Genomic DNA, 27,749 nt, shown 5'->3' with positions numbered 1-27,749 from the left:
TTTTTTTTATCGGCTGGTAAAATAATTAAAGATCTGTTCTCAGTAAGTGGTAATCGGTCCTATCGGGCCTGAGTGCTTTTGCACTGGTAATGTAAAGCATCACCACCGCAGAAGGAGGTTTTCTTGGTTTTGTTTTTGTTTTTCTTTTCTTTTTAATGATTGCTTTATGGCAGTTGTTTGGATATATTGAATTGTAATTGCTTAAGCATCAGGGGATTACACTGTATTTAACTCTTTTTTTCTCATTCACTTTGTCTTAACCATTTTTTCCTTATTCACCCTTTTCTTTTGCATCGTACTGGGACTTTCAGAGAAATTTCGAGATTTACCAGAAAATATGATCAGCTTTCACTTGAACATAAATAAAATCTCTCCCATCTTGGGTCTTAATGTAGTTTATGCTTGATTATTGTAAATTTAGGCTTATGTTGGGATTATTTACACTCACAAGTTATCTGAATGTTTCACCTTACAGAATTGTCCCAAATTTCCAGCTTTTTGAGGTTTATAAATATTAATCTGTTCAGGTGATGGTTAAAGAATGTTCAGTTAGCAGAGGATGGGCATCACTAGTTTTTCCACTAAGAGATTTTCTGTTACTCATAATAATAATTTAAAGGAAATTAAGCCTGATGTCACTGATTAAATAACAGTTGTTGAACATTTAAACAAGTTTTGTCAAAAATTATTTACTAGTAAGATATGGAATTAAAGAAAACAGGTTGAATTGGTAAGGTATAATTTCAGCAGCAGAAAGGAACTTGGGATATGGGTCTATTTCCCCTTTAATTTTTTTTTTTTTTTTTTGGCCAGGTAACCATGTAGTTCCAATAAGAGTGTCCTAGGACTTAGTTGGACATTGTACCACAGGTATAATTTTCATATGCTATTTCACTTGGGCAGAACTTGGAGTCTTTGTATTGGCAATCTATCAGAGTTTGAATTTGAGTTCTGTCACTTAAAATATGACCTTCACTCTTGGCAAGTCACTTGTTCTCTCTGTGGCTAATCTATAAAAATGAGAGGCTTGGGCCAGCCAGTTGTTAAGGACTGTTAGGTCCCTTGGGTTATATAAAAAGGAGTCAAATGTTGTCCATGCCCACAGAGCATGTACAATCTAGTAGGAAGACTGTAATAAGTACATAAATACTGTAATACCAAATAGAAGATGTAGGGGTCACAAGGAGATACCATTCTATTCATTTTTGAGGATCTTCAGTTGGTCAGAAGGTGTGAGAAGGAAAGATAAGTATCAAGGAGATTTTTTAAAGGCAGTGTTTCCCATTCTTAAAAGTTAAAGGTATTTCCAGGACTGGGGATGTAGCTCGGTGGTAGAGTGCTTGCTTAGTATATGCAAGGGTTTCTTTAATCCCCAGTACTGAAAAAGAAAACGGGGAAAAAATAAATAAAACAAGTTTGAGTTAAATGTCTTCCAAGTAGGGGGAGATGTGATTAAATGGCAAATGCTTCCTCTCTCCCCAAACAAGAATGCATCTGCCTTTATTCCTTAGTGCTCTCCCCAGGAAGTTAAGGCATTGCACTTGCCAAAGAGCCCGCAATGGCTCCCTCTATGTAAAAATTTATACACAAACTTCTCAAGCTGACATTCAAGAACCCTCACATCTCATTCAACCAGTTTGGTGCACTTGTCTAAAGACTTGACATGAATTCATCTCCTTGAAAAACCCTGTGAGAGAGGGAGGGAGATAGGTGATGATGATGATGATGATGACGACGACGACTATTATTATTATTATTTATTTATTTGGTACTAGGGAATGAATTCAGGGGTGCTTTACTACTGCATTATGTCCACAATCCTTTTCATTTTTTATTTTGAGAGTCTTTCTAAGTTACTGAGGGTCTCATAAGTTGCTAGTGCCAGCTGACCTCAAACTTGTGATCCTTCTGCTTCAGCCTCCTAAGTCACAGTGATCACAAGGTGCACCACTAAACCTGGCTTTTATCCCTGTTTTACAGATGAGGAAATTGAGGTATAAAGAGATTAAATAACGTGCAAGAGGCCAAGTCACTGGTGATCTGAGAAGCTGTCAGGCTTCACACTATATTTAAATGATCTGTTAATAAGAGTAAGGAATGGTTCTTTGAAAAACTTGAAAATTTCTTTTGTGAAGCAAAACCCATAGATGCATGCAGTATGTTTAGATCAGAGTTTCTTAACTGGACACCGTTGACATTGTGGATCAGTTAATTCATTGTTGTGAGGACTGTTCTGTGTGTAATAGGATGTTCAGCATCTGCTGGTAGTCCTCCCTGCTCAGTGTAAGTGTTGCTCAAAGGTGCTTCCAGCCTTTTTGTTTTTTCTTTTTTCTTTTGGCACTGGGAATTGAACAACCAGGGGTGTTAACCACTGAGCATCATTTCCAGCCTTTATATTTTACTTAGAAACAGAGTCTAAGTTGCTTAAGGCCTTGTTGAGATGCTGAGGCTGACTTTGAATTTGTGATCTTCTGCCTCAGCCTCCTGAGCCATTGGGATTATAGGCATGTGCCATTGTGCTCAGCTGTTTCCAGACATTGATAAAAGTCCATGGAGTTGAGATGTGGGCAGAATCAACCCCAATTGCAAATCACTGTTCCAGAACTTCGGATTTTTAACCTGACAAGTCCCAAACCTGTAATTGTTCACTTCTTTTAAACATCTTTAATACCAAGGAACCCAAACCCCTCAGTATGTGAAGCTCCAGTTTGGAGTCTGGTTTCTGAATGTCAAAGATATGTTACTCTTTCCTTTTCCCCTGCTAAGCAGTAAATCTTTCTCAAGACAGTGTGCCAGGTGTCTGGTGTCAGTTAAACAAAATTAGCACAAGGGCTTAATTGAATTTACTACCTAGGTAAACTGTCTTTTAAAATTCATTGTCACTAAAATTGTCATATTTTAGTATTGTGTGCATTTAGAAGAGGGAGCTATAATGTCTAGATGAAAATGATCATTATTAGAATGGACCTTTAAAGAACAGAATCAATTTTGAAAAGATAAAGGGGTTTGTAAGAACAGCATCAGAAATAAAAGGCACAAAATTCAGTAAGTTTCAAGGAATTTGATGTAACAGAGGATAGTAGTGCAGTTAGATTTTTGGATAAGGCATTCATAGCAAACTGGTTGAATGAGATGTGAGGGTTCTTGAATGTCAGCTTGAGAAGTTTGTGTATAAATTTTTACTTATAGGGAGCCATTGCGTGCTCTTTGATAAGGTACTAATATGATAGAAAACTCTAGGCTGGGATTGGTGATCTGGGTATTTACAGGAGATTAGTGATCTAGGCAAGAGGTAATGAAGACTTGGATTAAAGTGGTGGGAGAGAGGCGAATCTACAAGAGTGGGATCCTAACTAGAATAAGGTATATTCCAAGCATGCATAAACATATCAAAATGGATTCTACTGTCATATATAACTAAAAAGAGCAAGTAAAAATTAAGAGGTGAGAGAGTATGCGATTCCGCGGAGGTGGATTTGGCAGCTGATTAGCTATGAGAAGAGTCAGATTCATAGGGGGGTCTGCATCTTGGTAAAGGGAGGTTGACCCGGCCTTTAAAAAGAGGAAAGCCAGAGCAGAAATAGGAGTCTATCTGGAAAGAGAAGGTATATTAAATTTTGCAGTTATAAAAACAAACAACGATAAGGTCTCTGCTAGTGCGGCTCAACTAGTCTAAGTTTTAAAAGTATTTTTGGAGGACAGAGTCATAGAATATTTAGAACTGGGCCCTGACCTATGAGAGATCAGCTGGTGTTTTCCAGATGAGAAAACTGTGGTGGGGATAGATCAGTAGCTTACTTGGGGTTATCGTAGTCTCTTAAAAATTGACAGAGGTGGAACTCAAACAGGCCTTTTCACTCTTTACCCTAGTTTTCTCACTCTGCAGCATTTTATTTTAATTGCATAATAGATAGATAACTTCGGCTTTCTTTCTTTATTTCTGAATAGGTAACAGTTTATGCCCATTCTAGTGATGAGTTTACTGTAATATAGGGTATGTTGTCTAAAGAGATGTTAACATGCTTCATGTTGTATTGATCCCCCATCCCCTGTAAACCAGCTGTTAAATGCTACTGTACAGCAAACATTTATACCCTATAGTGTAGCATCTAAACTAGGACGCTGTATGAGGCACTTATGCCTACAACAAATGCTACATCAGAAGAGACTTGAGACAGACGAGTAAACCAGGGCATTAGTTCTCTCTAAGGTGGATCCTCTCCTTGCAATTCACCTACCTTTATTTGAGAAGAAAAATCATCTTCTGATTTTAAGTTTTTCTAATGCTTTGTTCTGATCTTGTTTGCAGGCTAGCAAAGCCTTCTCTTTTTTTTAGCAAATTCATTTTTTTTTAAATATGTATTTTAAGGGGGCTGGGGATATAGCTCAGTTTGTAGAGTGCTTGCCTGTCAAGCACAAGGCCCTGGGTTCAATACCACTGCAAAAAAAGAAAAAGAAAAAAAAAAATATATATATATATATATACACATACATACTGTAGATGGATACAATACCTTTATTTTATTTATTTTTATGTGGTGCTGAGGATCAAACCCATGCCTCACACATGCGAGGCAAGTGCTCTACCACTGAACCATAACCCCAGCCCCAGCAAATTCATTTTGATAGGTTTCTTTCTAGCTTAATTTGGCAACTTTGTGGTTAATTAGTAGAGTAAATGAGTCGTAAACTGTACACTTAATTTAAAAATGTGTAACAATCCTTTGGAAAATTCTAATATAAACCTAAAAAGAGTACCATTTATGATCTCTTGAATTTGGCATCTGAAGTATGCCAGATTGGAAAGACTTAATGTCCTTTACAATTCTGTCTTCTTACAACCTCGAAAGTATTGCCCATGATTGGAAAGACTGAAATGGCGTATATGTATTCTGTTCAATCTTGTTTATGATAAATCTCACTCAAAATGAAGAAAAAGTCCCCATCCCGTTTTTTTTTTTTTTTTTTTTTTTTTTTAAATCATTCTAACAGTAAGTAGAGCGTTGAAAACTGATCTCTCTTTAGCTGGGTTTCCTGATTACTAATATTTTGCCACATTTGTTTTTCCATGACACTTTACCCCCAAATACAGCAGTATGGCTTTCTGCATAAGAGAAAGTTGCAAGTTCAACTTTACATTACTGTTTGGTTCAGATCTAAAGTGTCTGTTGTCCTCATAATGCTTTTTCTTTTCCTCAGTTCCTTAATCCAGGGTCACATTTAGTTGTCTCAGAAGTTTCCTTGTATCGGGAACAGTTCCCATATCCTTTTCTACCCCTTTCATGACGATGCCATTTTTGTGGTTAGTTGTTTCTGCAGACTTCAGTTTGGATTTATCTGAGTTTCTGTATGATTAGATTCATATTTTTTGTCAGAAATATCTCATAGGTGATGATGTGTTTGTTCTCAGTATACCACATCAGATTCTGTCCTTGACCATTTTTAAGTAAATTAAACAGATGATTATACAGTATTTATACTTTCACACTGACTCGGTGTTTGTTTCATTTTAGGAAATGTGAAACAACTAAACAGATATAAATATTTGAAGTCACAGTAATTATAAGTCTTCATATTTAAATCAATTACTTGAACTGATTGTTGCTTAGGGTTATTCTGAGGTAGCTCCCTTACTGTTGGACATAAAAGTTGCTTGTTTTCAGCATTGTTCAGTGATGAACAGATAACCCTCTAAGATAAAAAAAAGAAATACAGGAGTTGGGCATATAATACACACACACACACACATAAACACACTTTGCAGATGAAACCCAGTGGCATTGCACAACTTAGCTACATTCCCATCCCTTTTTTATTTTTTATTTTTGAGACAGGGTATTGCTAAGTTGCCCAGGCTGCCCTCAAACTTGTGATCCTCCTGCCCCAGCCTCCCAAATACCTGGGATTATAGACCTGTGCCACCACGACTGGTGTAGTATGCACATTCTTAATTAAAAGAAGGTCCCGTTTAAGTCAGAATGGCATTGTGCCAACAGAATGAGGTTCATCCTGGGTTCTGCAGAAAATTTAGTTTGAAAAATTGTGTGCTTAAAAAAAACATAATATGAAACAAACCAGATATGGTTCTTAGCATTTATCAGATTTCAAAGGGTCTTTGCTTTTTAAAGATTCAGAAGCGTTGCATTGTAGGGAATCTGTCAGAGGAGCTGAAATGAGATTCAAAAGAGAAAAAGTAATATTCAACTAAGGCATAATTTTAATCTTAAAAAAACATGAACATAAATATAGTTTAAATTTCTTATTTAAGATGTTGTATTTTAAAAATGATTTGCATTCTCTGTGTTTGAGTTGGCTGTGATGCAGAAATCTTAGCACTTCCACTCTTGTAACTAAGGGAGAGCATTTTGAATTTCAGCAGTAGTATATTATGTGACGATGACTCAGCTCACTTCCCATTTTAAATGGAATGGTCAAAACAGATTGAAACCTGGTTGAGAAATTTTATACTTTGAACCTCACAAAGATATTTTCTGCAAACAACTATTGATTGGATTCTGTATAATAACAAACAAGACTGAGTTTATTTTTCTGTTCTTCCTAGTGGTTTTTAGTTGGCAAGCATTTTTTGAGCAGTTTGCTGCAATGATATTGAATATTTTTACAGTTACGACATCTGTGTTTTGTTGATTTTGGTCCCGTCTTTTCTCCTGTTCTTTTGAAGTATCCTCCTAAAACACGTATATGAACCAACAGGAGGAAATGGTTCTGTATGGTGCTTAAATATGCACTGATTTTAATTGTACTTTGCTTCACTTTTATATTGACTGTACAGAGGGTGTCAGAAGAATACATTTTATGTGTAAATCCCTAAGCACTGTGAGGCATATAAGTGAAGATTTGAAAGTGTAAAGATGGAAAGGACATAAAACGTGCATTCCCTACACTGCCGAAGGTTAATCATCTTCAAGCCACAATTTTGAGCTTGTCAATCACTGTTTCCTAGAAACCTTTGCTGGTTCCTCAGTGACTCAAGAATTAAAGCACTTAAGCTTATCTGGTTAGTGCTGTCCTTCCACCTCTTGCCCTGACTCCATTCCACCACCTCTGAACATTCCATTCACTTTCTCATTTTTTTTTTTTTTTTTTTTGCATGACCAATGTGGACTTTCTCATTTTTTTAAAAGCAGCTTTATTGAGGTAAAATTGACATATCATAAAGTTCACTCTTTTTAAATGTATACAAAGTGTGTGATTGGTTTGTTTTTAATATATTTACAGAATTGTATGTTCATTACTATCTGACTTTAGAACATTTTCATCCTGCACTCCAAAATCTCATACCTCACAGCAATCCCTCATTTGTCCCTCCTTCCTCGCCATCACTAATCTACTTGCTGACTGTGAATTTGCCTCTTCCTGGCATTTCATATAAATGGAATCATGCACTATGATTCTTTGTATCTTTTTGTGTCTGACTTATCTTATTTAGCATAGTGTTTTCAAGGTTTTCCATTTTGTAACATGTACTTCATTTCTTTTTATGGGTGAAGAATATCCCATTGTATGGCTATATTATATTTTCTTTCTTTCTTTTTATTTCTTTGTGGGGCTGGGAATCAAACCCAGAACCTCAGAAGGCCAAACTAGTACTTTGCTACTGAGCTACATGCTCAGCCCCACATACCATATTTTACTTATCATTTATCATTTGGTGGGCATTTGTTTTCAAATGTTTTTTTCACTTTGGGATTATTATAAGGAATGCTACCATTAACATTGTGTACAAGTATTTGTGTGGACATGTTTCGAATTCAGTTTGGCATATACCTAGGAGTAGAGTTGCTGGGTTACAGGGTAACTGAGGAATTGCAGCCATCTTCCAAATCATCCATACAACTTGATATTTTCACTAGTAACATGAGAGGGTTCCAGCTTCTCCACATCTTTGCCAATACTTGTTATTGTCCTTTTTGGTTATAGCCATCCTACTGGATATAAATGGTATCTCACTGTGGTTTTAATTTGTATTTCCCTTTGATTAATAATGTTGAGCATCTTTTCATGTCCTTATTGGCCATTTGTGTACCTGGTTTGGAGAAATGTGAATGTATATGCTTTGCCCATTTTTAAATTGGTTATATTTTTTATTATTGAGTTGTAAGACTTCTTAGTACAGTTTCAATATAAATTGTATTAGATATATGATTTACTAGTATTTTTTTTTTCCAATCTGTATGTTCTCCTCACTTTCTAGATGAGTTGGTATCAAAAGACACCAGTTTGCCTATATTTCTTTTGTTGCCTGTGCTGTTGGTACTCATTCTGAGGTTATAAAGATTCTTAAGTTTTCTAATAGCTTTTAATTTTAGCTCTCACATTTAAGTTTGTTATTGTTTGAGTTAATTTTCGTATAGGGTGTGAGGACCCCAGTCTCATTCGTGTAACTGCAGTCACCATTTGTTGAAAAGACTTTATTTTGGCACCCTTGCTGAACATGTGTTGATCATAATGTAATGCAGTATCCCTGAATTCTCTGATCCATTCGTTCTACACATGCATCTTTATACCCACTTCATGTTGTCTTGATTACTGTATCTCCTATCGTAGGTTTGAGATTAGAAAGTGTATGCTCAGTTTTGTTCCTTGGGGATTGCATTGACTATTCTGCTTGCATTTCTGTATGAATTTTAGGATGAGTTATACCCCGAGACCATTTCATTTGTGAGTACAGTTAGGTTTACATTGTCCTTTCCAATCTTGATGTTTGTGTTTGCTTGTGCATACACATGCACTCTGTCTCTGTCTCTCCCTTTAGGTGTTTTGTTTTGTTTTGTTTTGTTTTGTTTTTTTTGTTTTTTTAACTTCTGGCGCAATGTGGAATAGAAGGTGACAAGATCGGACATCTTTGTTATTGTGTTCCTAACCTAAAAGGAAAAGCATTCAGTCTTTACCATTAAGTGTGATGTAAGCTATAGGCTTTTTGTAGATGGAGTTTGTCAGGTTAAGGACGTTTTCTGTTCCAAGTTTGTTGTTTTATTTTCATTTTTTGTGGAAGGGTGCTGGATTTTGTCAAATGTTTTTTCTGTGTCTATTGAGATATTCTGTTGACATGTATTATGTTGATTGTCACATGATAAACCAACCTCGCATTCTTGGGATAAATCCTACCTTGTGTGGTCCTTTTATATATTGTTGGATTTGATTTGTTAGACTTGTGAGGATTTTTGTGTTCATGTTCATAAGGAATGTTAATCTATAGCTTTCTCTTCCTGTGATATCCTGCCTGCTTTCGGTACGAAGTACCTGGCCTGGTCTTAGGTTTGGGATCTGGGGGCTTTGAGTGTTAGTTTGACATCTGCCTCTTCTCCTTGTGCTCATAGTTGTGTTCGTATGTTCAGTTCCAGTCCTCTCGCCTGTATTGTAGAATCTAGTCTCACACATCCACCATTTAGTGCACCCTTATCTCCCTTGCCCAACTTTGACGGAGGTATAATTTTAGATCTTTCATAAGTTAGTCTTGAGAGAAATTCAACAAGTTGTTCTAAGGTTGCACAAGTAGGTGGCAGAGTTGAGATTTAAGTTCACTTCTGTTTGACATTCAACCTGGAGATGCCTTTCTGCATGGAGGTGCTTTTCTGAATAGACTGGAATCAAACTGGTCCTTAAAGAAGTAGAATGTGGGTAGATCCAAGAGTGAAAAGAGTGCAGTTTTGGTGGTGCCTGTAAAGGCAAGGAAGCAGAAATAAGAGTACCCAGTGCCAGGAGTACAAATCAAATAGAAGAACTGGTTTCTGTCCCCAGAACAGTAATTAGTCCTATTTGAAAGAGTGAGATTAACTTCTAAAATAATTAGAAAAATGAATGTTTTATTAGAGGTCAAGGGTGAGGTTTATATGGGTTAGAAAGAAATGTAAAGGAACTAGTAATTAAACCCCAAAAGAGAGGTGGGCAGATTTTACAGACTGGGATTTGGGTCAGCCTTACCTTAGCCTTGTACCATCTGACAAGTCACTTGTAGCTTCTGGTTCTTAGTTTCTTTAACCGTCAAGTGGGAATATTGTTCTGAGTGTTAGGGTTGTGGGTTCAAAATGGATAAGATCTCAGTCACTGTAGGGTGCTTCTGTCTTAATGTCAGTGTGTCTATGGTTTTCTCAGTTTCTAATCTCACAAATTTTCTTCAGTGTGAACTTTTTGTTTTGAAATAATTTTAGAAATGCTACAAGAGTAGAGCAAAGAATCCTAAATATCCATAACCCTTATTCCTCAAATGTTAACATTTAATTGTTTGCTTTATCAGTACCCCCCACTTACATGCCCACCCATACACACACACACATATATACATACATACATACATACCTACATACTGTTTTTACCATTTGAGACTAACTTTCAGACATAGCACCCTCTTACCCCTAAAAATTAAGTAGATATTTCCTAAAAACCGAAGGCATTTTCTTAGTTACAGTACCATTCTTAAAATTGGGAAGATAACATTGGCACGTATTAATAGGTGATCTGTAAACCTTATTCATATTCTTCAGTTGTCTCAGTAATGATCTTTAAATGATTAAAAAAAATTTTTTTGTTGTTGTGGATGGACACAATACCTTTATTTTAATTTATTATTATGTGGTGCCGAGGACTGAACCCAGTGTTTCACACGTGCTAGGCAAGTGCTCTACCACTGGGCTACAACCTCAGCCCCAGTGATGATCTTTATAGAAAAACATTTTAAATTATTAAATTTTATTGTTCAAATCAAAGAATTAGTGGGAACCTGTTAAGCTCAACCTCCTATGAGATCCAGACAATGTATCATTTGAATCTTCATTTGTACTTTTTGCCTATTTCCCCTTCCTTCTATTCTTTCTTCCTATCCTTCCTTCCCTTCCTTTCCTTCCTTCCTTCTTCCTTCCTGGAAATTTAACCCAGGGGTGCTTTACCACTGAGCTACATTTCCAGCCCTTTTTATTTTTTATTTTGTGACAGGGTTTACTACCCTGCTAAGGGCTTTTCTAAATTGCTGAGGCTGGCCTCAGACTTGCAATCCTCCTGCCTCAGCTTCCCAAGTTACTGGGATTACAGGTGTGTGCCACCACCCCGGCCCCTTCCTTCCTTCTTAAAGGAAGATATTCTAGCATGTCACTACCACTTCCACTGTGCCTCTAAAACTGAGCATTCTGATAATAGCATTGCTGGGGCCAGGGTTGCAGCCTGTGTCTTATTCTCTTTTCTCTCCATACTCTTAATATAATTGTTTTTATTAGTTTGTTCATGCACACTTCTATAATTTCTTTATACTATGACAAGGGCATTTGTGGGTGTATATTTGTATTATCCCCCCCCCCCCCAAATAAAAGCACACTGAACTTTAGTTTTCAGTTAGCCTCATTCTTTCTTAGTCATTTCATATCAGAATGTAAAAAAAGACCTTTGTTAGTTTTGCAACTGCTGCATAGTACTCCTTTTTATCATTTAACTACTTCTGTATTTGCAGATATTTAACTACCTGTGATTATAAATAGCTTCTAGCACAACTCCTCCATTATTATTTCTTTGATACCAATAGCTCCCTTTTCACTTCCAGATATGTACTAAAGTTTCTTATTTTGAAAACAATCTATAAAACTTCATTTTATTCTGTTTCTTCATTTTACTGGCCTAGGTTTTAAAAAACTGACCCAACCCCCTGAGACTTCACACTGTTTTTTCTGCAGTTGAATTTCCATCTCTGTCATCTGGTGAAGTTTACCAATGGCTTCCTTTTCTGAATTCTGGACTGACTTTTGGTCATTAATTTTCATAGAAGGACAAAAAGGAGAAAAAAAATTAAGGGAAATAATCAGAAAGGGAAGCAGGAAGACTAGGAGAAAATAGAATAATAAGGTAGGCTCTCTAAGGGAAAAAGTAGAACAAAGTATTTTTTGACAGGAGATGTGAAGTGTGTTTTGTAGCTAGCTTGTAGCATATAGTTGACTTCTATGTGAGGATGGTGTGGCTTATGGTGAATCATTGACTGATGAACTCGTTGGGACCTCAGGAAAATTGCTTCCTGTTTTCTCTTTCTTAAAGTGAAAAAGAGCCATTTAACACTTTAGAATCTAGAGTTGTCACTAACCTAATCTCTTTTGTTAATCTTATTAATACTGCTAGTGATTCTAATTTGTTAGAGTTATCTTGGATTTATTCTTTGCTTTGCTTTTCCACTGCCAAAATTGTGGTTCAGGAAAAATAAATAAATAAATAAATAAATAAATAAATAAATAAATAAATAAATTATTAATCCATGAAAAAAAAAAGTTGTGGTTCAGGGCATTACATGTTTACATGGATTTCTGCCTCTGACTTCTCACTTTTATAGCCAGTTTTTTGCCTATTCTGACTTAGCACTTTTCCTCCTCCCTTTCCTGTTTCAGTTAGTCTTAGCCCCAGAAATTGTCATGCTAACAAGTCTCCATTTACCTCAGAGGCCCACTTTCTCCTGTGTCTTAGAAATTCTGCCTCTTCAGTTTGAAGAAAGACACAACTCAGCAAGCAGTTGTGCTTAGTGCTGCGACTTAGTATAATGCTTAGTATAATGGAAGGAAACTAAACGTCAGAAAAGTGTGAGCTTCCTGGAGTGCTCCCCCTAAGTCTCAGAGAGCATGCTTCATTATCCCAGCATCAAATCGTAGCATCCTGAGTACAGTGTTTGCCTGGGAGCTGTTAGAGATTTGGTGCCTAGTGTTTCCCTTGGGGGCTGTTCCTGGACCAAAATTTCATGCTCTCAAAGAGAGTTTATGTTTAGCATAAACCATGTTATTTGTTCAGTTTAAGGCACAGTGTAACTACTCTTACCTTCAGGGTGGTATGAATCCAGAAATTCCTTCATACCTGCCAAGGGCTAAGCTTGCTGTTTTTCCTAAGGACTGTGTTCTCAGACCTGCTGCACTCATGGGAGTCTGCCCTCCGGCCTTTTAAATCAGTCAGCGTGGTTGGTTTAACCTTTCCCTGTAGGTTGTCTTTTAGACTACTCTCTTGCAGTGTCTACCTTTGTATCCTTCCTTTTCCAGAAGCTTAGATTGACTTCAGTGGATCATAAAATAGTGACATTTAAAAATTCATTTTAAGTAGACACTTCGAAATTGCTCATCAGAGGGCTTAGCACGAACATCCCCTGGGAAGGGATTGTTTTAGTGATACCCATGCTGGAAACATAGGAAAAACTGACCATCAAGCATTTGGAAGTACAAGAGTAGGAGGACCTTCTAGCTATGAGGTTGTCATGCTGTCATTAGGAAGCCTGTGCCATACACCTCTTCCTGCCTCCCAGGACTCCTGGTTCTCACACACATCCACTTTAAATCTCTAATTTCTCTATTGGCCCATCTTGTCTTTAATCATTGGTGTGGAGGCTTTTGTGTGTGTAAGTTCTTTGTTTTAAATGGAAAATTTCAAGCACACAGAAAAATAGAACAGAGTAAGGAATCTACATGAGCCCATTAACCAGTTTCGGCAATTGCCAGCATTCTGACAGTCTCGTTCCACTGTTTTCTTTTTCTGTGGGGTGCAGCGAGGCCTAGAGTAGTGAAAGCAAACCCTAAACTTCTGATACAAATTAATTTTTGTATTAAATTGCAAAAGTAATGCATGTTCACCTTAAATTAGAAATATACTTGTTGAAAAACAATTTTCTAAATGTTCTCCAGTTGTCAGGTGACCCCGATGTTTCTATTTCTAAATCATTAGGGTATTTTCCCATGTCTTTGACTTTGTACAAAGTTATGTGAACATATGTAGATATACAGTTATTTTTTTTAGAAGCAATGTGAAATAGTACCATTCCCATTTTGGTGACTTTTCTTTTTCTTTAATGTGTTAGAGACATTCCTTCAGATCAGTAAACTGATCTAACTCCTTTTCAGTTGCTCTGCTGTACTATAGCCATTTCTTTATTGATGAATATTCACATTCTCTGCTTTCAGGCATTTTGAACCTTGTTGTGAATTTTCATATACATTTGGCCTTCTGTACTATACTAAAGAAAGACACACTGTCAAGGGCGGGGATGCCTGAATATGTATAACTTATTAAAACCACACTATTGCCATCATACTTTCCCAAAGATTTTAGTAGTCCTTTTAAAAAACACACACACACACACGCATATATATATATATTTTAGTTGTAGATGGACACAATGCCTTCATTTTATTTATTTTATGTGGTGCTGAGATTTGAACCCAGTACCTCACACGTGCTAGGCAAGCGCTGTGCCACTAAGCCACAACCCCCACCTGATTTTATTCCCACCAGTAATATAAGAATTCATTCTTGTCAGCACTTTTACTCTTGAACATATTTTGGCAGAACTTTCTCATTATTGGAAAATAAAATTTAGCAGTTTATTTAAAAATATTGAGTTGGTTTATACTTCTTCCAAATGCAAGCTTTGTTCAACTTTAGAAAATCCGTTGGCACCATCCATCATATCTTCAGATCAAAAGTGAAATACCATATAACCATTTTGGTAGATAAGAAAAGATGAGTAGTGGAATAAAACATGTAACTGTGACACTTAGGGAATAACCTTTTAGTGGTTTTGGGTTTTTTTGTTGTTGTTGATGTTTATTTGTGTGTTTGTTTTCCTTTGCAGTGTTGGTGATAGAACACAGGGCCTCATGCATGCTAGGGAAGCACTCTACTGTTAAGCTACATTCCCAGTCTTTTTTATTAGAGATGGTATCACAAAGTTACCCAGGTTGACCTTGAACCTGGGCTCCTTCTGCCTCGGCTTCTCAAGTAGCTAGACACTCACAGGTCTGCACACTGTGTCCAACTCATTCTTTTGTTTTTAAATATCAACACTCACTCATTTAATATTTTTTAAAGCTAAAAATACTTAACATTTTGAGTACTCCCAACGGTTCAGAAATTAAAATGTGCTAAAAAAGATCTGTAGAGTAAGAGGTTTCTCTTTCCCGCATCTGCCGAGTTCCTGCTGCCCCCTCCTCAGACACTCTTAGTTTCTGAGATTTCTTTGCCTGTCCGCTGTGTTGCTTTCTGCACAGGTGATTACTGTGCCTACTAGGTACACTGTCATGCATCTTGCATTTTTCATAATTTCTTTTTTCTTAAGGACAGAAATTTTTGCTAATTCTCAGAGCCACCTAGTTACCTTCCTGCTTCTCTTTTTTTTTTTTTTTTTAAACTATGGAATACCTCAAATGGGGGACTTCACTACATTAGTAGAGGTCTAGTTTCTTCCAGATCACCCTCCCACAAGCATTCACAGAATAAAATTCTGTAGTTGCTTTCTTAAGATCACCAGTGCTGGGGCTGGAGTTGTGGCTCAGTGGTAGAGCCTGGCAGGTGTGAGGCTCTGGGTTCGATACTCAGCACCACATATAAATAAATAAAGGATCCATTGACATTAGAAAAATATTTTTTTAAAAAATCACCAATGCCTGGACCTCTCTTGTTAAAACCAGTGGCGGTTTAGTCTTTCTCTTTCTTGATAAATTTTGCTATTCTGGTTTCTAATTATATCCCATGGTTCTTGAACTGTTAATACTTTGTGTTGCCTGCAGTATATTTTGTTGAGTTATTGTAAAAGGTGTAGGAAAATATGTGGGAAAATTATGCTATAAATTAGATTTATCACAACCTATCAAAATGACAAAATGATAACCTCTCCCTGTGATTGTGTGTGTGTGTGTGTGTTGCTTGGGATTATACCAGGGCCTCAGCATCCTAGGCAAGCATTCTACCACTGAGCTACACTCGCATCCTCTGTGCTGTGACTGCTGAAAAACAGAGCTAGTAAAAGCCAGTACTTGATTAGGGAGATACCACGGCATAGTGGAAGCACAACCACGACTTAGAAAACTGAGATGAGTTCTGACTCCATCCTGTATTAACTGTGTGACATTGAACACGTCACTTAACTTTTCTGTGCTTGTTTCTTCACCTACAAAAAAGGAATTTTTTTGACCTATCATAAAAAAAGAATAGTAAATTAGAAAACATTAAAAATGCCCTGAATAGTCACCGCAGCATTTAATCACTGAGGTTTGTTTTCATTCCTAGGTTTATAGGACCAGTGAGTGGGAATGACAGGGGAAATGGATTTTGGATTAATGAAGAGATAATTTTCTACAGACTGGCCTCCCTAATTGTTGAGCAGGGTGCAATCAACAGAGATAAATCTGTCATTGCTTCTTGAGGAAATTCATTCCTGGACTATACAAGTAAATGATATTTATTGGTTACTGGACTATGAGGTCAAAAATTGATGCATGCTCTACAAAGTCAGCAGTTGAGAAATTATGGCGTATACCATTCTAATCTTAATATGTTTATTTTCTCTAAATATTGTATCCCCCCCATTCTGTGCATTAAAATTAGCTTCAAGATACAGTTTATATACAGCAAAGTTCACACATCTGATTGTATAGGTGATTGACTGGACAGATGTGGACCCCCATGTAACCTTCCTACACTCCAGTAAAGTTAGCAGACATTTCCTTCCTAGAAAGTTTCCTCAGAGGGATAGATTCTTAGAGCTACCTCAAAGGTTTTGTACAAGTGGTACAGGGTATAAGTAAATAAAAATAGCAAGTTTTGATAAAAGTAGATAACAAGTTCTGATAAAAATGAGAGATTCACAGAACTTAACAGATTTGAGGTTTCTTGCCACTGACGTTCAAGGGATTGCTGACTGGAAAGTTGCCTGTGGAGCATGAGTCAAACATGATGGATCCTCTTAGATCTAGCCTGTCAACCCTTACTCTTTTTTTTTTTTTGGTACCAGGGATTGAACCCAGGGGCACTTAACCACTGAGCAACATCCCCAGCCCCTTTTTATATTTTACTTAGAGACAGGGCCTTGCTAAGTTGCTGAGGTTGGCTTTGAACTCAAGATCCTCCTGCATCAGCCTTCAGAGCCTTTGGGAGTACAGGTGTGCACCTCCACGCCCAGCCCTGTATTCCTTTTGATAGTTGGTGTAAGTAATTATGTTTTAATCTCTAGTAGTACTTAAATCCTGGAAATAATTACTTGGGCACAACTGGTACACGTCTATATTTTTTCCACTTGATTTCCTAAGATAGGAGACGTGGGGAAAGCATGGTTAATGAACTCTGGGAACAGTGTTGAAGACCTAGATTTTGCCTCCTATACTTAACATGTCAGCTGCTGTTGTATTTTTGTGAGAGGAAAAATGTGGCACATCTTTGAAGTACCAAGAATATTTGTGGCCAGGAAAACAGTTGCTAATCTCTTCAAAAAGTCTTCAGAATAAAGTTTGAGAAAGGAGAAAACATTCCAGATAGAAAACATCCCACAGAGTAAAATTACAGTGACATGGAAGCTGAGAAAAGGACATGTCTATAATTCACAGAACAGGAAGATTAAATGCTGAAGTGACACCTTGACGCAGTGGGGTAGGCAGTCTCTGGGACACCGCCGGGAAGCGGTTTACTAGGCATTGTAGTGCTCACCAGAAGCTTTGTGCTAAGAAGTACTCCTTGCCTAATCTTCATTTAAAAACCTTGAAATAGATGGTTTTAATATGAGGAAACTGAGGCTGAGGTGGGTAGGTGCTTAGAGACACTAATCAGCTTTAGCTCTTGAGTTCTTCATTGGACTTAATTGCCTCTACTCTTTACCCTGCCACAGTCACAGATGGAGGCTGCCTTGGTCTGTGGCTTTCCCAGGATGGTGGCATGAATGAGCTTGTGCACTCCTGCTGTCTCCCTCACCCAGAGTACGAGAGTGAGTCACAGTGAGCCTGCGTTGCTGCTCCGTTAGCCATATGACAGATCCACTCATGACAAAACAGCAATGAATCCAGCAAGTTATCTTCCTCTTCTTTCAACTTCTAGTTGCTCTTAGCAGCCACGTGGCCAGCTTTACTAACCCGGCATCTGCCTCATCTCTCCCTGTTTGTATCTTTGAGTCTCTTCCTGCAGAAAAGCCTCCTTAGTTTTGTTTAGGCTCCTTGCTCTGCACCTGCGGCACCTCTTGCAGTGTCTTCCTGCTCACCTCCTCCTGGTTTCGTCTTCTGCCTCCGCCCCACCGCCTTGTGCATTCCAGCCTTGATGGTGATTTTCAGGCTTCCAGACGCCTAGTTCGCGTCCTGAGCCTTTCTCCTTGTCTGCCTGATACTTGTAGTGTCCCTCTGGAGAGCTTCCTTAGAATAGAGTTTAGTGGTGTTTGGTGGCAGGGCGGGGGGATGGTTTCATTCAAGTATTGGTGATTTTTGATTGTTAGTATTACGAATGAACTTCTTGGATTCTACAATCAAGGACGATTAATATAGGTATCTGAAGTGAATTTTCTCTGCCTTTACATGGATTTCTTTTGTTGTTGATGTTGTTTGGTTTTTATTTTTCGTTTGTTTTTTAATTATTAATTTAAGACAGGGGCTAAGTTGCTGAAGCTGACCTTGAATTTGGGATCCTCCTGCCTCAGCCTCACACATAGGTTTCTTTACCCAGTAGATTCCTACCTTGAACGAGAGGGTTCATGCAGAGTGCTATGTGTGTGAAGGGTGTTGACTGGCAGACTTCAGTTTGGGTGTCTTAGAGGGGTAGCAGTGGCCCTCCAACAAGAAGGGCTTTGTTCTGAGACAGCCACACCCATTGCAGGAGCCTCTCAGCCTCCTGTGGGATGTGTTCCTTAGAGTGTTCTGTTGGCTGGATTTAAAAGTGCTGCTGCCTGTGGCCGTGGAAGCACAGGGATCCAGTGGGGCAAAGGGCGTAGCCGTGGCCTTTGTGTTTCTTACTCGGTCTTTGGCCCCATCCCTGTTCTGATGTTGGAGCCTCTCTAGTGCTCCACCTGGAACGGGGGGGGGGGGGGCGGGCGGGGGGGGGGCGAGGAGAGGTACATCTAAGACCCCTCGAGTGTTTGTTCTTGGATGTGGCTTGCTTTGCTTGTGTTCAGTCACCAGTTCCCAGGAGGGCGATTACTTTTTCCCTTGAGTTTCAGTGAGGTAGAGAGGGAAGGAAGACACACACATTTGTCCAGTCTGTCATTTTGAAATCCTGAACTGAAGGTTCTGATGACAACTTTGAAGATTTGAGAGTTCAGAAATTTAAACAAACATACGAAGAGTTGATAGTCATTATTTCCCAAGAATTGACAGAATAGTTTGGAATGCTTGTAGACTAAGAAATTATTGTAATGCTGAAATACGTGTCACCTGTTTCTGAATAACATATACTCTATAAAGTATAAAGATGTTTAGAGCAAGGAAAGCCAAAGGTACTCCAAGGTACCAGGGCAGGAGAGGTCCCAGGTGTCTCCACTAACTACTGATTAATGATGGGGCCAATATCGAGGTAACTGCAACTTACCTGATGTTTATAATCTGGAATTGGAGGAAATTGCTTGTTTCTGAATGGAAAATTTGCCAATTTTAGATTGTCTTCCACGATGTGACATTATGATAACAACTCTATTGATTGTAGAGAGAAGGCTCTATTAATTAAAGAAAAGTGAATTGTGCCATATAGTTAGATTTAGGTTGCAAGTTGTATTTCATTTCAGTGGAAGATAAAAGAAAAAGAAAAATTTGCTATGCCTTTATTTCTAATAAGTGAAAATGCACCTGTATGCAACATTATTTTTATTTCTTAATACATTTTGGGAAAGTTAATTGCAACTGTGTGGTTCAGGGATTTAGTGCAAGAAGAAGAACAGTTGATGGAAGAAAAGAAAAAGAAAAAAGACGACAAGAAAAAGAAGGAAGCTGCTCAAAAGAAGGTAGTATATGACAAACTTTATGTTAAGCAGTTTACATAGACTAAAAAAGAAATTTAATCTGATTTTTTAAAAGCATTTGATTTAATGTTTTAACTTCAATGAGATTCATCTTAATATTTAATGTCTTTGAATATGCATATAAAGTAGCTTGCTGAGTACAATTTAATGCATAGTTATTTAATCTTGCTAGTAGGTTTTCAAAGGTAAGTACATTACATAGGTCTTTTATCTTATATTTAGCTGTTCCTAGGTATTCTGGTTTGGGTTTTTTTTTTTTTTTTTTTTTTTTTGGGTGCTGAGGATTGAACCCAGGACCTTGTGCTTACAAGGCAAGCACTCTACCAACTGAGCTATCTCCCCAGCCCCGGTTCCTAGGTATTCTGTAGTACATAGTTTGATTAGGGGGAAGAGCATAGAATTTTGTACCCATACAGAGAGGATTCAAAACCTCACTTTCCCACCTAGCACATGAGTGGTGTGGCCTTAAATTTTATTTAACCTCTCTGGGCCTTAGTTTCCTAAAATAAGGATTGAATTAAATGAGGTATCATGATATATGATATACACACATAGTAGTTATTAAAGTTATACAGGAATACAGTATTTAACAAAACAGACAAAATAGGAAATGAAGTGTCGATTTTCTTTTCCTTTTTTATTTGCTACCTAAGCAGATTTTTGCATCTTATATTGATACTTTAAGCCTAAAACATTATGTAGCCAGTAAAACATAAGAAACTATAACCAAAGCAATACAAGTTAAGGCAGAAATAAAAGACTATGTCTTTAATTATAAATTAATTAAAAGTTATTAATATTAAAGACTAATGACAGTTAATTAAACTTCACTTACCTACCATATCAAGGTTTTAAGGACCTTAAAATATTTTAAAAGATCCTGTGAAATCACTGTTCCATTTCTCTATTTTAATGAAGAATTATATCTTTAATTTGTAATATAAACCTCTTTCACTGTGCTAGGCACTGGATATATACTGTAGCAACATATTTATTTCCACATTATTTAATAAGGAAAAACACAGAATACAAAGCAGTTTTAGGTAAGGCATTTATTTATGGGAAGGTATTGATACACAGAGAGGTAGGTGTGTCATACCCTACCTTGAAATGGGGCAGAGGGACAGGACATCTTCTTAGGATAGAAATTTAAGGAGTGAAGTAGCAAAGGATCTCAAGCAGAATAGATCAGAAGTAAGTGTCCTGCTGAACGGGAAGCTGAAGGGCTGTATCCGCCCTCCCCACCCCCACCGCAGGCCTGTTGAGTGGAGACTGCTCCTCCCTCTTCGGATGGCCTCAGATCTTTCAGCCCAGGAACTTGGTGTGGTGCTTCTGAAATGATTCCCTACCTGATAGATAAATCTGTTGCTGTAGTCATCAGAATTTTTACCTGATAAGACAATGTCACATTAGCAAACGTGAACATTTGTCTTAAATTAGCGTGTACTTAAAAGTATATAGACCAAGTTATAATCTTTTTCCAAAACAAACCGAACAAATTAACCAATAGTAATTGTCGGGGAATTTTTCTATTTTCTAAAGGTCATCATACAGACTGGTACCCCCAAAGCAAATGACTTTGTCAAGCCCCAGATGGTTCACTAAAGCCCTAGATGGTGGCTAGAGCTTTTTATCTCACACTGCCCTGTACCTCAGAATGATACTTGAGGTCCAAAACCTCAAACAACAGAGATTAAACTCCTCAATGTGCATGCACCTGTATGGACAAACAGCATGGCCCAGCAGCCACACCCTAACCTTATTTTCCTTACCAGTGAAGCATTCTAGGCAGTTAAGGCTTCAGTAGGAAGGATGGGGATACATTCCCCAGGATTTATTTATTTCCTGCAGCTGCTTGGAATTTTTTCCTTGAAATTCCAACTGCATGTTCGGCTAGTTGCAAGCATTTGAATCCTGAGCCTTATCTTCCTCAGAGATCACTGCCAGCTTGAGATATGTTGCTTCAGGGCAAAATATTTGCCCCTGATTGGAACTGGCTGAAATAGTTGGGTGGGGAGCCCAGGTGGAGGCGCTAATAATGGCCATGGGAAGAGGTAGGCTGTACTGCTTGCTGCTCCAGTAATATTCAGAGTCAAATTGGGAGGAAAACAGATTCTATTCAAAGCCTACTTTGAAGAAAGATAGAAAAAACTTTTCATTTCAAAAATTCTACGTTTGGAAGCTCTGAGGGCAAGCAAAGTTTTTAAAGAAAAGTGGCAAAGTGAGACAAAAGATAGGAAATATATGTACTGACTTCCTTAGCCTGTGCTAGACAGGCCTGGGGAGGGTAAGTCTCCCTTCTCGGCTTGCTTGGTGTGCTGCAGGCCCTGGGGTTGCAGTCCTTCAGGGTTATGCCCAGCATGAGAAAGTTGCTCTTAATTTTAGAGGGCCTCCAAATTCAGTCTGTTTCAAGAGACTTGTTTATGTAGGACAGTCTCTTCATGGTTTGATCAGTGTTTGCTTAGAATTTATGAAAAAGTTGTGTCCTCTTTAAGACTGAGATTGGGGGAAAGCTTATCAGACCTTTCTTCCATGTTTGAAGGTCATTTACCCTTGAAAACATCTTAGATAAGTAAGGGGCTGATGGAGGAGGATGCTTGAGTATGCTTTATATAAAGTCAGTAGTTAGGCCAACACATCTGAGGGTCGAACTAGGCCCAATTGGTTCTAGCACCTAAGGATTTCAAAATTCAGCTAGTAAATCACAATGTATATGAAATGGTCTTAAGAACCATTTAAGAGAAGAGGTCTTAAGGCCTCTAATATGTTTTTTTGGAATTTACCCAATTCATTGAAATTCAAAGGGAGAGGTCACTGGAATGATTTATTTAAATATTATATTTTTGTGAATATAATTTTTAAGTTGTAACATACATAAATAGTGGCTCTAATTGTTAAAAATTCATTTTCATATACTTTCATAATCAAATTTATAAATTCCCAAATCAGTAAAAGAAGACCCTTATGTGTGCCCAGCATACATTTACCTCTAGCACATGAATGGTGATTTGTGTGCCATTTGACTTCCCATGAAACCTGAAGTGACAGCTTTCAAACTCTTTCCTACTTCAGCCCTACCTTACTCTGGGACTCCAATCTCTGAACCCTGCCATGTCCTACTAGAACCATGATCAGAGGCTTTGGAGATAGGAAGTTAGTTTGGTTTTTGTGTATATGTTTCCTGTATCTTCAGCACCAATGGGGTGTTCCTGTGAATTCCATAGACATGTAGTAATATCTGCCCACACAATATGAGGGAAATTTAGAACCTCTGATAAATGTTAAGTTCTATAGCTTAGGCTGCTACTGTAAATATGACTGTTCTACAAATTTTAGAAAACCAGCTTACAACTGAGTTTGAATACAACTTATTGGTGAAGTAAGTACAGCTGGTATTTCCATAGACAGTTACCACATAGCTCTTAAAAAAATGAGAAAAGAAATTCCCAGATTGGCACACTTGCAGCCCATGTGAAAGATTGTGAGTCACAATTCCAAGACAGGCTTCCTGAAGCTTGTCTTGGTCTGTAGTAGCAGCCAGCAGGTATATTCATGCAGTTGTCAGCCTGAGCCAGGTGGGCAGGTCCATTTACATAAGTGTTGGAACATAAACTTGTTACAGTAAAAACAGTCTGCCTGTTTTGTTTTTTATATATATATTAGATAAACATACATATGCATATATACATATACACACATATGCATACTTTCATTTCTGAAAAAACTTCAGATAGTATCTGTTCTAATCTCACTTTCAATATAAGGAACCTAAGCATCAGAGTAAGTTAAGTGACTAACCTTGATTTTGTAATGGTGACAGAACCAGGAGTAGAATCGAAGTCTGCTGATCCCTCCAGCTGGTGCTTTTTCAAATCCCTGCGCCATGACTATTTTTTTGATGCGGAACATTATACTGAACTTTAAAATTGGGAAATAACACGTTACAATAATTTTTATAACAGGACATAAAATAGGTCCTTATGCCATGAATAGAGAAAATACATGGATTTAACTATCCCTAATAGCCAATATAGTCTTTTTAAAAAGTTTAAGTTTATACCATGGGTTATTTTCTACTTTAAGTGAAAAACAGGTAACACATTTTCTTAGATAAACAATTAGACACCAGCAAGACTCGCTATAGTATTTTTACCTTGAGAGTTTTTCTTTTTTTGTCTATTGTTTTAAGTATAAATTTGAATATTTAGTTTTTGTCTAAAGAGATTTTATGTAAAAATTGGATGCTTTCTATTGTATTTCAGTCCTAATACTAATTATTAGGCAGATCAATGGCTGTATGACTTTGTTTTTTAATTTCTTCCTGTTGGAAAAACCTTTTCCTGAAAAAAAATGTTCTCCTTTACATCTAAGAATTAGGGCTATTTTCTTACCTTCTGATTCTTAGGCTTAGACAATAATTGGCTAGAACATGGGAATATAGTTTTCATACTTTAAGCGGGGGGATACAATAATAGTAGCAGTAGGTTATTGTGCCTGTCTCTCCAAGTTCTGTTCTTAGAAGGAATTTCTTGGAGGGATCTTAAGGGAACTGTAATGAGGAAAAGAGGAGGTTGAAAAATAGGGTAATTATAAAGGGGTAATTTAGTATAAGCTGTACTTGGAGCACGTAATTGTAGTTCCTGGAAAGCATGTAATGTGTGAGGGCTGGGGCGAAGCAGCAGTGCAAGTTGTCATCTTTTGGTGTCAGGAATGCTTTCCCATCATGGGGTTTTTTTTGTTGCTACTGCATTAAAAACCAGAGCGGGGGCTGGGGTCGTGGCTCAGTGGTGGAGCAATTGCCTAGCATGTGTGAGGCACTGGGTTCGATTCTCAGCACCACATATAAATAAATGAATAAAATAAAGGTCCATCATCCTAAAAAAATTAGGAAAAAAAAAAAAAAAGAACTAAAGGGATTTTTACAGGCTTTATTGACTAATGTGCACCTAAAGTCAAGTTTAAGTGAGACTTAGGTTTTAGAAAACTTCACTCCCATTTTGGGAGAGGGGTCAATTAAGCAGTCTGATAAGTACCTTTTCTTAGAAACCTTGGTGATAACATGACCAGGCTAGAGCTGTGCACTCATTTAGGGCAGTTAAATGTTCTCTTAAGTCCTGCCCCATATTCCACCTTACTCTTTTTTTTCCCCCTCATTTTAAAAACTCATTTTATTCATTAGACCTGCGTCCTTGACTGGGTGCTGTCTGCTAAATCACAGGAAAGCTTGCTGAAGAGTAATTACCTCGTCCAGTAAGTGTGAGTTGAACTAGATTAATTCTTTATTCCTAGGCTATAATACCTTGCACTGCTGAGACATTGTAGAGGATTAGAAAAAGGGAAAAACAAGAGTTGAGAACTGCAGTGATTCTAGAGTCAGCTCATTTCCAAAGGCAGGAGGAAGCACTGAGCCAGAGAATTGGCAGGTAGGCAGAAGATGGAAGCAGCAGCTTCTTGTGGATGTCTCCTATAGGCGAGGCAGTGTCCTAAGGGCTTTTTCTGAGTTAAACCCTTCAACCTCGAGGCAACTCTTGAGGTGGGTGCTTTTGCCCCTGTTGTGTGCATGAGGAAAACAAGCTTTACAGAAGCTCACTAACTTGACCAAGGTCACATAGTCTAAGTGGTAGAGCAGGCTTCAAAGCCAGGCAATCAGGCTTCAGGCCATAAGCTCGTAACTACTGGAGTGTGTTTAGGGATTTTGGAGTTGGGACTTACTGTGCAGAGTTTGTCAGAAACAAAGCACCCACATGAATGTCTGCCACTTGTCTGATGGCTTCAGTAGTGAATCAGGGCAATTGTGATATCGATTATGGATTCACAGCTCATATTTTCTTAAGGAAAAAATATTAAAAATGGAAATGACAGTGGCTTTTAGGTTTACCAGAGCCTTTTAACTTTTGTGTGCAGGAGGATATACAATGATGCTTCACATTTAAATAACATGTAGTGTTTTGTTTTCAAAAAAAGACCTTTCATACTTGATGTTTAACCTTAACAGTAGCACTGAAAGGTAAGCAGGACAATTACTTTCTCCATTTGAGGGATTAGGAAACTGAGACCCAGAGGGTTAAATGACAAGGTCATTTAAAAGTAAAACAAAATGAAGATATTTTAACATTTTATGAAACCCAATGGAGCCAAAATACTATTGAAGAGATAATTTATATTCTTTTAAGAGTACTAAATATCAGAATCTGGTATGTATTTTGCACATCTCGATTTAGACTAGCCACATTTCAGTGGTCAGTATCCACATGTGACTGGTGGTTAGTTTTGAACAATGCAGAAAATTGCTATTAAAATCACTGAGCCCACTTGGAAAATTCCATTTAATAATTTGAGAAATGTACTACATCTTAGGCCATCCCACAAAAATATGTTTTATAGAAGTGGCGCACTTACCAGTTCCCTTTCCCCCTAATCAGGTGCTCTTAGATTCTATTACTTATATTCCTTTATGTTAAACCAGTGTCCTGAGGGACATCTCGGAGAGTGCCATTCTCCACAGATTGTTCTGGTGCAACATAGAAGAGTTTTTCCAAAGGAGTTGCCCGCACATAACCTTTATATTATGAGACTCAGAGGAGCAACACTGTGTATCTTGAATTTTAATAATGTGGTCATGGTTTTTGTGTCCTGCAATTTAGTTTCCTTTGGAAAAGACCAAGTTAAGTTTTTTGTTTTTTAAGTTTTCGACAGGGAATACAATTTTTATACTAATTCTTTGGCTTCAGGAAATTATGTATCATGTTATTTGACATGATACTTCAGATATTTAGAAGTGTTCTTACTAAATTCTGTTTGTTTTCTTCTATTGTCAGATTTTTAAAAATGACTTTTCCCAGAAATAAGTGTTGTCAAGCGAGTTGCTCTTTTAAAATTGTCCTCTCATCGCTTTTTTTTTTTTTTTTTAATTTTTATCCATAGAGCAAAAGATGGGCCTCCATTAACTTATGAATCTCTAGTGCTTTAAAACTTGATAAAGCACTTCAGTATCTAGGATCAGCCCCCAGGGAAAGATTCATATTTGGTGTGACTTCAATATTAGAATAATCATTACAGTTTTTACCATATATATCTATAATGATATAATTAAAATTGAATTTTTGGTAATTTAATAATATGAACAACCCAAATGAATTGCCATGACTGGCTTATCTTCATTTAGAAATAATTCCTGGTTATTCAGTTATTCATTACTCAGTCTTTCCTCATCTGCCTGCCTGTTCTTGTGTCTCCTGTACAGTTGGTCTTATGAAAAGGTTGGTTTTTACTCCGGACCCTCTTGTCTAAAGTTCTTGGGGCCCTTGGAAATTCGGGTTAGTTGCCCTGAGGCAACCCCGCTGTCCTCCAACCCTTCTCTTTAGTCCTGTGTCAAAAACCAGTGAAAGTCAGAGCAGGCGCTGGAGAGCAGAGTTCATGTCAGTTCAGCTTCTGATCACAGTAATTTGAATAATTGTCAGATGTGTCAGAAGTGACATTAGTTTGAAGATTTTTCCCACTCACAGATACTTAAAAGTTGACTATGTTTAACTGTAATTGTAACTTACCCTCCAGGAGTTAAATTTAAAACTAGTTTGGCCAAAGTGATTATATGCAGCTTTTCTTAAAACTTAATTTGTCTTTTATCATTTGTAACAAATTTCGAAGCCATTTAAACATGCAGAGGTTTATTAAATCCATTATATATGAGGGTGACAATTACATAAAAATGATTTTCAAAGTAAATGATGAGAAAAGTGCAGCTCCCATTTTAAAAATTAAATATGGTCATATAGTGTTGTCTATGCTTTATGTTTAAAGAAATGTTACACATTTTTTTTTTTAAATGAATGTAGTATCAGGGAAAATGGGGCGCATCTGTGGAAAAAGCATGCTTTCTTTGCATATCTTTTCCTCTGCAGTTCATCTAAGTAACAAATTCCTTTTTTAAATAAAAGCGAATGTTTTATATAATAGTAATATAAGCATTTTTATCATAACAATCCATTTCTTTCAGTTTCATATTTACATTGTTTTTTGT

At 37.4% G+C, this 27,749-nt stretch overlaps 1 protein-coding gene across 8 annotated transcripts in view; it reads left to right on the top strand.

Annotated features, from left to right (window-relative positions):
- Tnrc6a (trinucleotide repeat containing adaptor 6A) overlaps positions 1-27,749 on the top strand; it is a 93,709-nt gene that overhangs the window by 1,381 nt on the left and 64,579 nt on the right. For 4 of the 8 annotated variants that reach the window (XM_047532691.1, XM_047532690.1, XM_047532689.1 and 1 more), the window contains exon 3: positions 19,624-19,711. The exons of 1 other annotated variant lie outside the window; for it this stretch is intronic. In XM_047532691.1, coding sequence (XP_047388647.1) covers positions 19,624-19,711 — 88 coding nt within the window. Of the gene's footprint in view, positions 1-813; positions 871-16,041; positions 16,194-19,623; positions 19,712-27,749 lie in introns of those variants that run through there. 3 more of the 8 variants (XM_047532692.1, XM_047532693.1, XM_047532695.1) reach the window with 3 other exon arrangements.

The sequence above is a fragment of the Sciurus carolinensis genome, chromosome 18, assembly GCF_902686445.1.
Source record: "Sciurus carolinensis chromosome 18, mSciCar1.2, whole genome shotgun sequence".
Classification (NCBI taxonomy): domain Eukaryota; kingdom Metazoa; phylum Chordata; class Mammalia; order Rodentia; family Sciuridae; genus Sciurus; species Sciurus carolinensis.
Note: the sequence above shows the minus strand (reverse complement) of the source record. Positions and strands in the feature narration are given on the sequence as shown.